Raw genomic sequence first — 8,555 nt, 5'->3', positions numbered from 1 at the left:
ACCCGGGCCGCTTTACCCGACGCACCCCCTCCTTCCCCCCGGAGACCCGGCGGCACCGTTCCGGGCGGGGCGGGCGGCACCGCTCTGCACCGGGCGGGCCGAGCCGAGCCGGGGCGGGCCGGGGCGGAACGGAACGGAGCGGGAGCGGGGAGGAAGGGAGAGGAGCGGAACGGAAGGAAACGGAACGGAAGGAAGCGGAACGGAAGGAAGCGGAACGAGCGTGGCGGCGGGCGCGTGTTTCCGGGGGGGGACGCTCTTTGCGGTTGCACCGCCCCGTCCCGGTACCGGAGCGCGCAGGGCGAGGAGATGGCGGCGGGCGGCAGCGGCGGGCGGCGCTGAGGGAGGGCGGCGGAGCGGCCATGGAGGGCGGCGGGGGCAAGCCCAGCCTGCAGGTGGTTTACCAGGCCGTGCAGGCCCTTTACCACGATCCCGATCCCAGCGGCAAGGAACGGGCGAGCTGTTGGTTGGGAGAGCTCCAGCGATCGGTGAGGCCTGGTGGGGAACGGGGAGATGGAAGGGGAGATGGGGACCGGGGCGGGGGTACGGCCGCCCTCGGGCCCGCTGCAGGCCGGGTGGTTCCCCTCCCGGCTCCAGGAGTCCGGTTGCGGCTTCTCGGTGACCGGTAGCCGGCGGGGAGGCCCGGCCCCGCCGCGGGCCGCTCCCCGGGGCTCCATCCGAGGCTGAGGTGGGTTTTTCGGGTAACACCGCCTTCCAAGCGGCTTTGGGCCGCCCCAGGCCCGGCCTTTGTCAGATCCCTCCCCTCTTTTTCTTTTTAATAACAGGAAAGCCGTTTGGCGCGGCCCTGACGGAGGCTGGGAAGGAGAAAACGACTACGAGAGGTCTTGGGGAAAAATTTAGGGCTCGCCCCGACCTTCTCCCGCCGCCTGAGGGGAGGGAGACGGCGGGGAGGCATCGCCCTCCTGGCCTGGCGTCGGCAGGAGAGGCCAAAGGCTTCGGAAGGGAAGAGAAAGAGCTCGATGTATGTCCCTTTACAGGCTCCCTGTGCCCCTTACGGGCTCCCTGTGTCCCTTCTGTGCCCCTTACGGGCTCTGTATGCTCCTTATGGGCTCCGTATATCTCTTACAGGCTCCATATGTTGCTTACGGGCTGCGGAAAGGAGGAACGGGGCTTCAGCTCCGACAGAGCCGAGGCCCCGTTCCTCCTTTCCGCAGCCCGTAAGCGACTCACGTCGAGCTCTGTCTCCCCAAACTCCAGCCTTAAGACTAAATTTGGGAGCCAACGTGTGTTTTCTGGCCTCGCATTGTCTTGGTGGAAACAGATTTGTTCTCTCTTGGTTGTAAAAGCTGGAGAGTGAGTTCATTTTCTCTCCCCCCTCACTTATTGTTTCTCCTCGTCAGCTTTTCTACCGGCGCATCGCTCCCTGTGCGGCTCCGGTGCCCTTTGCAGCACCGTAGTACGTGGTTTTTCCTCCTCTGCTCTTCCCTCGAAATCTTTGGTGGCTGCCGATGCTTTCCCAGGAGAAATCTGATGAGTTTTATCTCCCCCGCTGTCACTTCTGGAGGAGGGAGTCTCCTGTCTCGCTGCTCTGTTTATCTCAAAGCCTGAATCCTGTGGAGCGGGGCAGAATTCCCCTCCTCGCCTCCCTCAGCGCCCTCCCCAGCAGGTTTCGCAGAGCTCTGCTCAGCTCCGTCACCTTCCCACCGTCTCGTAAATCTTTAGACCATTTCTTACCCCAAACTCATCTTTTCCCCCCGCTTTTTTAATTTATGTGAGCGCGCTGCGCAGAGTTACATCCCCAGTTACCACCAGAGTTAGCAGCAGCGTTTCTTTCTGCACCTGTTCTGCTAAGCGAGGAAAAACCCACCAGACGGGTGTGTATTTAGGAAGACCCTTTCCTCGTTTGCCCTCCTGGGAACTGGGCTTCGCCGTTTGGAAAGCGCTCGGGGAGAATTTGGGTTCTGTGAAGGGGCTCGGCGGCGGGTCCGAGCCCGCGGTGGTTCCTCGGTGGGCCTGAGCGCCGCCGGCCATGGTTATGGCCCAAGATCTCATTTCGGTTGAAAGACAGAAATTATTATTTCAGGGATGATTCCTTTTCCAGAAACAACCCAAATCTGCAGTCGCAGCAGCGGGTGCTCGGTGTTTGCTGGCTGCCGAGTCCCTGCCTGAGGGGGCTGAGAGCCGCGCGAGGACGCCGCTTCCGTGCTGCCTTAGAGTACGAGGGGAGTTAACGATGCCGCGATTAATGCGCGTCCATTCGTGGGGTAGACAACTCTTGCAATGGGCTTGGAGGAGTTCCTGGTCAGCCTGTGGGGCAGAGTGGAGAATCGGGGATGGGTGAGGGATGCGGTGGGATGAAGAAGATGGATTCCACCCGTACTCTGCGCCGGGACAGGAGGCTGGAGGTGGTTCCTCTGCGTTAGAAGTCTGCGGGCTGCGCTTGGTACAAACTGCCCCATCAAAGGAGAGCTTCAAGTATTTGGGACTTATTTTTATTTTTTAATACCCCATCCACCCGTAAGGATGGGGTCTCTCTGCCTACAGAAAGTCTTGGGGTTTGTTTTGCTCCGCTCTGGTTTCTTTGGCATCTTAACTGTGTTGTCCAGGTCGTTTTTAATATAAATCAAAACCCCGACGTGGTTTTAGCCGTTGCGTTCCTACGAGGCGCCTCTCCGCGCTGCTCCCCTCGGCTGTCGCATAGACGGTCTCCCGTGGCGGAGCAGACGGTTCTTCTGCGCGGCTCCTTTTGTCCTGCCGCGCGGAGAAGTGCGTGTGAAGCACCTCGGCTCTTGTACCAGAAAACAAAGGGGATCCCTTTGCTTTTCAGCGAGGAATATCTCTGCTCTCTCTTCTCAAGAGAAACGCCTTCAGAAATCGCTTTCCAGCTCTGCACTGGCTCTGTTGTACGTACAAGGGTGTTTAAGCGCGAGCGGTGAGCTAGCTCGATTAATAGCGTTTCTGCTTCTCGCTTTTTATTTGTGCTTATTTGGCCTGATCCTCCCAGAGGTTTATTTGTCGGTTCTAAGGATTAATTCCAGTTATTTTCCAGACCTTTGGGTGCCCTGGGACACAGCCTGATTTCATTCAGCACGTTCAGCTGGTTTAAACTACTCTTTACTGAGTTTATTTCAACTTTCAGGCGCAAGCCGGAGGAAGGCGAGCACTTTTGATAGCCTTAACATCATCACAGATAACACATTTAACTTGCCCAAGGGCTGTGGGCTGTCCGGCTCCCCCATTTCTCCTCGAGAGACGATAACGACCGCTTCAGGGAGGTGATGTTGCAAGCGATGGTTAACGAGGCAGCCCGGAGCGAGCCGATGCCGTGGCGTCGGCGTGCGTGATCTTAACCCCGCGGTAAGTGGGAGCCCGTAGCCGCCGAGGGGTACGAGCGTGCCCCGGCCGTGGTAAAACTGCCCGGTGCCGGCGATAATATTACGCTGCTTCTTAGCAACTTCTCTCTGCAGGTGCGGGGTTGTCTGATCCCTGTGCTTAAATGAAAGCTTGCGATAAAAGTGTTGGCTGTAATCGAGGGTGTAAAGCTGCCAGTAGCGGATGGCTGAGGTCTCAAACATACATTTTTTCGTAAAGAAGAAGAAAACAGAAGCTTTTGCTGCTTCTGTATGAGCCGGGGTGGGGAATTGTGCTTAGCAAGCGGTGCTAGCTCCGTGCTGTCGCTGGTGGCGCGTGCTCGGCGCGGTGGGGCAGGATTAGTGCCGCCGCTGGCAAAGCAGAGTTTCAAAGCAGGAAACTCTCCGTGCGCGTGTTGTGGAGCGCGGTGAGAGGATTTGGCACGAGCCAGGGAGAAGTTTGCTGATCGATGGTCGCAGGACGTTGGCTGGAGCAAGGGCCTGGAAGGTACTTTGGAAAGTAAAGGTTGTTCTGCTGCTTTTTTTTTTTTTTTTGTGCAGAGAGACTAAACTGAGTTTTTTAAGTAGGTGCTTTCCTCTCTATTCATGAAGGCAAACACAAACTGCAGCCTTACCTGTAGCAGGAACCGGCCGGCTTGCGTTCGGTTTGAAAGGCCGTTCCTGAAATTAAGGCCTTTCCTCCTAATACAACTCATTGGCCGTTGCAGCAGGCACTGCTGAAGACGCAAGTACCCTTCTTATACCTCTGTCTTATACATTTATATATAGAACGAGTTTATAAATGTATAATATGGAGGTTGTTCCGCCACCCTCCTTCCTTAGCTCCGTGTCCTCCCGCCCCTTGCAGAGGAGGGAGCTGAGGCTGCAGCAAGCGACGGGGGAGAAGCCTGCATGTGGGACGGGCGCCTTGGGCTGTAGCTTTTAGGGGAAGATTGAAAATCAAAACTCCTTTGCTGTCTTTCTGCACCCTTCACCCCTTCTCCTCTCCCTTTAACAACGCGTTCCTGAGGTGCGGTGTGCAAGGCGCCAGCTTTATTGAAGGTACAGCCGCGGCGATGAGCTTCGAGCGAAGGTTTTGTGTCCGGTGGTTGACATAAAAATGTAAAAGCAGAGAGCGTGGTGGGTTTTGGTGCCTGACTTCTCTAGGTGGGTCAATAGGGAAAATAACTGATTTTCCACTTCATCCCTTTGCTGACTGTCACCAGTGATGAGCCAAAGGCTTGGAGTGTCATCCACTGATCCCCAAAGCTCGCTTGTCGTGACTGTTTCGTAAATAAGGCCTCCTTGTATCTCAAGCTGGACCAAGTCACTTGGATTTAACAACCTCTCCTTGGACTCTCTTCTCTTCACAAACCGTCTCTGTGCAAATGGCACCCATCACCAAATATTTCTTAATTACTCGTTGTCAGCTAGGGTAGTCCTTGCTTAGCTGCGTGCGAGGAGATTGTGCCTGTTTGATATTGGAGCGGTTCGGTCTCGGTTGGTTCCGTACCGTTTGCCTCTGCTTGGACGGGCCGTTGGGATTGGGTTGCCGCTAGTTTTTGCGTTTCTGGAGTTGTGATGTTGTCTTAAGATCTCGCTGTTTGCCAGGTTGGCCATCGCACGCTAGAGCCGTCGCGGGGACCAGAAGCTAAAGCTTAAACATTCGTTTGTGCGTGCCTGAGTCGCTCCGTGGTGCTGCCGAGAGGTGTCGGCAAGGTCGCTGGGGTGGTCGGCTTGGGTGGCTCAGATTTATCCATCTGCTCCCCCTGCGACGTCGTTTCTTGCCTTTCAACTGCTAATTATTTCAGGGGAACGAGGCATGCCGTCACCGAGTATCTTGAAGAGCAGCTGTGAGCTTCCCTGTGTCTTGCGCAGCGCTGAAGAGGTCGGCTGTAGGTACAAGTTTACCTAAACCACAGAATTTGAGGATCATTCAACCAGCAAAACGACACTCTGTGTTTGGAGTTTCATAAAAGCTAATTCCAGACTAGCTGGGGTTTCGTTAACGTGGAAGAGCTGTACCAAATGTAGGGATTAAACTTGTTTCAGATGGGCTCAGCTTTCTGATCCTGATTTCTGAAGCGTTTCTTCATTGGCTTGTCTTTGGAGCGGAGCGTGCGTAAAATGCACGGTGCAGATAAGCAGCTGTGAGCTGGTGCGTTGGGGGTTTTTTTCGGTGTGGATTAACTGTAGGTTGGTTTGTGATTTAATGTTGATTCATAAAGTGCTTTCTAGGAGGCGGAAATTGTATGTGGCTCGTAGCCAGGCAGGGTTGACGGAAGTGATGAATTCTGATGTGGATTTCTTTTGATCTGTCCGTAAAAATAATTTATTGATAATATTGGGTAGAAGTATAACCCCTAAGTACATTTAAAAAAAAGAACAACGAAACAAACGAACAACGAACAACTTTTACCAATTGAAGCATGCTGGAAATAATTTTGGCATCCTTTCCCAAGCCACTTTAAGGGAAATAAAATCTTGCTGCCCTTGCACCCCACAATCTGTGCGTTCCTGTGCCAGGGCCTGACAGCCCTTTCGGGGAAGAAGTTTTTCCTAATATCCAACCCAACCCTGCCCTGGCGCAGCTTGAGGCCGTTCCCTCTCGTCCCATCGCTTGTTCCTGGGGAGAAGAGACCGACCCCCCCGGCTCCAGCCTCCTTTCAGGCAGTGGCAGAGAGCGATGAGGGCTCCCCTCAGCCTCCTCTTCTCCAGGCTGAGCCCCCCCAGCTCCCCCAGCCGCTCCTCCCCAGCCTTGGGCTCCAGCCCCTGCCCCAGCCTCGCTGCCCTGCTCTGGCCACGCATGGCCAAAAGCAACGGGTAGAAAAGGCTGCGAAAGAGAGGTTGATGTGTCTTCTGGACTACCAGTGGAGAAGACAAGTTTCCTGACCAACTGAGTAGCCTCCTGTGATAAGATGGACGGTGTGGTGGATGGGGAGAGCAGGGGATGTCCTGTTCCTTGATGTTTAACGAGGCTTTCGACGTGGTGTCCTACAGTGTTTCTGTAACCAAACTGGAGGGAGATGGACCTGGTGGTTGGGAAACTCTCCCAATCACTGAGCTTAAGCAGTAGTGGTCATCGACGTGAAGTCCAGCTGGTGGCCCGTTACGAGTGGCATTCCTCAGGCGTCGATAGTTGTGTGTATACTGCTGAACGTCTTCATTAATCACCTGGATGGTACGGCAGATGCACCCTTGGCAAGTTCATGGATGATACCAAGCGGGAGGAGTGGTTGATGTTCTGGAGGCAGGGCTGCTTTCCCAAGGGACCTCGATGGGTGGAGGAATGGGCTCACAGTGACCAAAGCAAAGGCCAATTCAAAATCCTTTCCCCAGGATGCGAAAACCCTATGCAGCAGGTCAGCCTGGGACAACCGGCTGGGAAGCAGCCTTGCAGTTTGGGGTTTAGGAGACCAAGTTGCCCCTGGGCTGCATTAGGATGGATAAACCCTGGAACAAAGACCAGGGTTGAGGAGGTCTCCATCCTTGGAGACATTCACAACTGCCCTGAATGAGCTTGATTTAAGCTGCTTCTGCTTTGAGCAGAGGGTTTGACCCGAGACCTCCAGGTCTGCTGCTTCCAACCCTAGTTATTCTGCCGTTCTAAGTTTTAGGTTTTTCTGCTGTCCTATCAAAGTCTTCCTTGCTACGATATAAATAATCTGTGGTAAAGATTGCCTACGGTAGCGGTTGAATTCTTTCAAGGAAGGGGTGTGAGATAATAATTTGGGGAAAAAAATGCAAGTTAAACATGTTGGTGGAAGTTCAGAAGGAAATGCTGCCTCTGTGGTGCGGTTTTACCAAAAGGCCCACCACGTCCTTTCCTTTTGAGCTGGAATCTCTTGATTCTCACAGCACCTCCACCTCACGATTCATCTTTGTGCTGTGTTGGTATCCGTCTCTTAGACTGGCATTGAATAGGCCCATTCCTTCCTTCAGTTTGGTGTGTGGAAAGGGAGAGACGTTTCAGGGATCTTTGCTGGACTCCGTCACCAGTCCTGGCCTCGCGGTGAAACCAAGTCTCCAGCACGCAAGCTGCCATCTGTTTTCTCAATAACAAACAAGTGAAGTCTGGCTGGCAGGCTGTCTGCTGGAAGATGCCTACCTTTACTGGCCCTCTTAAGTCATCTTCAAAGCCTTGTTGAGCAGAAGACTTGACTTTGAATGCACTGGCTTTGCCCAAAGCTTGCTTGAGCTCCGTGTGGTGATGTCCATTAGAACCGTCCTTCAAAAGCCTGTACGAGACCCTGGGGAGAGGCTGCTCAATAGCTGAGAGGGTTTGCCAACTGCCTTGGCTTGGGAATTATGACCTTGGGCATGTCATGCTTTGGAGGTACCGCTTGACCGAAGAATGGAAACAGACAGCTCTTTGTCGGAAGGCCGGGGTGTAAGAGAAACAATTTGTGGCTGCCGTTCAAGCGTGAAGCCTCCTCCGTTTTCACAGCTTTATGGCTCGAGCCAGCCTTTGTCTGAAAAGGATCCATAAAATTTAAGGCTGTGTTAGGAGCTCCTCGGGCTGGTGCTTCAGCTCCCATATAGCTGCAAGATTTGTTCTGCGAGGAACTCTTCTGCTAGCTGGGATTGAGTGGAGTGGGTGCTCCTTTTTCCCCAGCTGCCTTCTCCAGAAAGACTGACTTGTCGTTGAAGGTTTCTGGCTGGAATGGGTGAAGTTGAGCTGGTAGGAGCTCTCTCCAACCTTGGCAGCTAATGCGGTACAGTGGTGAATCCCTCCATCTTACTCGTGGTCTCCTGCTCTGTAGTAGGAGATTAACTTCAGGTGGAACTTGCTTGTTTCTGGTCACCATCTAGTCCTAAAGTGGTTTTGGGGCTGAGGGAGCCGCTAGAGCCTCCACAGCTGCTTAGCGCCATTTGCACGTCCTTTGGTTAGATGTGCGTAGCCAAACTCCATGAATTTCCTTAAATTTACATCTCAAGTCTTCCGATGCCTTGCGTTCTGCTCTGAAGGGATGCAGCGAGCATTTCTGCAGGATGCTCGCCTGTCTTCAGACTCACGCTCAGGTCAAAGCCAAGTCCAGATTTTCAGGGAGGCTTCCTGCCACGCTCCATCAAACGTCAGCACCTCTTGAGATGTCCGGGCAATTCTTTGTCTCTTTGTCCAGCCCTCATCCTTTAAAATAGGTGGTGTTCATTTTGCTGCCCTCTCTCCATCTCTGCTGTCTCCAGGGTCTCATCAGCTGAACTGGAGTCGCTTCTGGCAGTTGGTGGGCCTGGAGGAGTAGATGG

The 8,555-nt window shown here is 54.0% G+C and overlaps 1 protein-coding gene across 2 annotated transcripts in view; it reads left to right on the top strand.

Annotated features, from left to right (window-relative positions):
- Positions 1 to 260: 260 nt before the first annotated feature.
- Positions 261 to 8,555, top strand: part of TNPO3 (transportin 3) — a 42,804-nt gene continuing 34,509 nt past the window's right edge. For both annotated transcript variants that reach the window (XM_087764798.1, XM_087764797.1), the window contains exon 1: positions 261 to 485. In XM_087764798.1, coding sequence (XP_087620924.1) covers positions 360 to 485 — 126 coding nt within the window. In that variant the 5' untranslated portion in view covers positions 261 to 359. The remainder of the gene's footprint in view (positions 486 to 8,555) is intronic.

Source organism: Nipponia nippon, unplaced genomic scaffold (assembly GCF_047370975.1).
Source record: "Nipponia nippon isolate SJK-2023a ecotype South Korea unplaced genomic scaffold, ASM4737097v1 scaffold_3, whole genome shotgun sequence".
Classification (NCBI taxonomy): domain Eukaryota; kingdom Metazoa; phylum Chordata; class Aves; order Pelecaniformes; family Threskiornithidae; genus Nipponia; species Nipponia nippon.
Note: the sequence above shows the minus strand (reverse complement) of the source record. Positions and strands in the feature narration are given on the sequence as shown.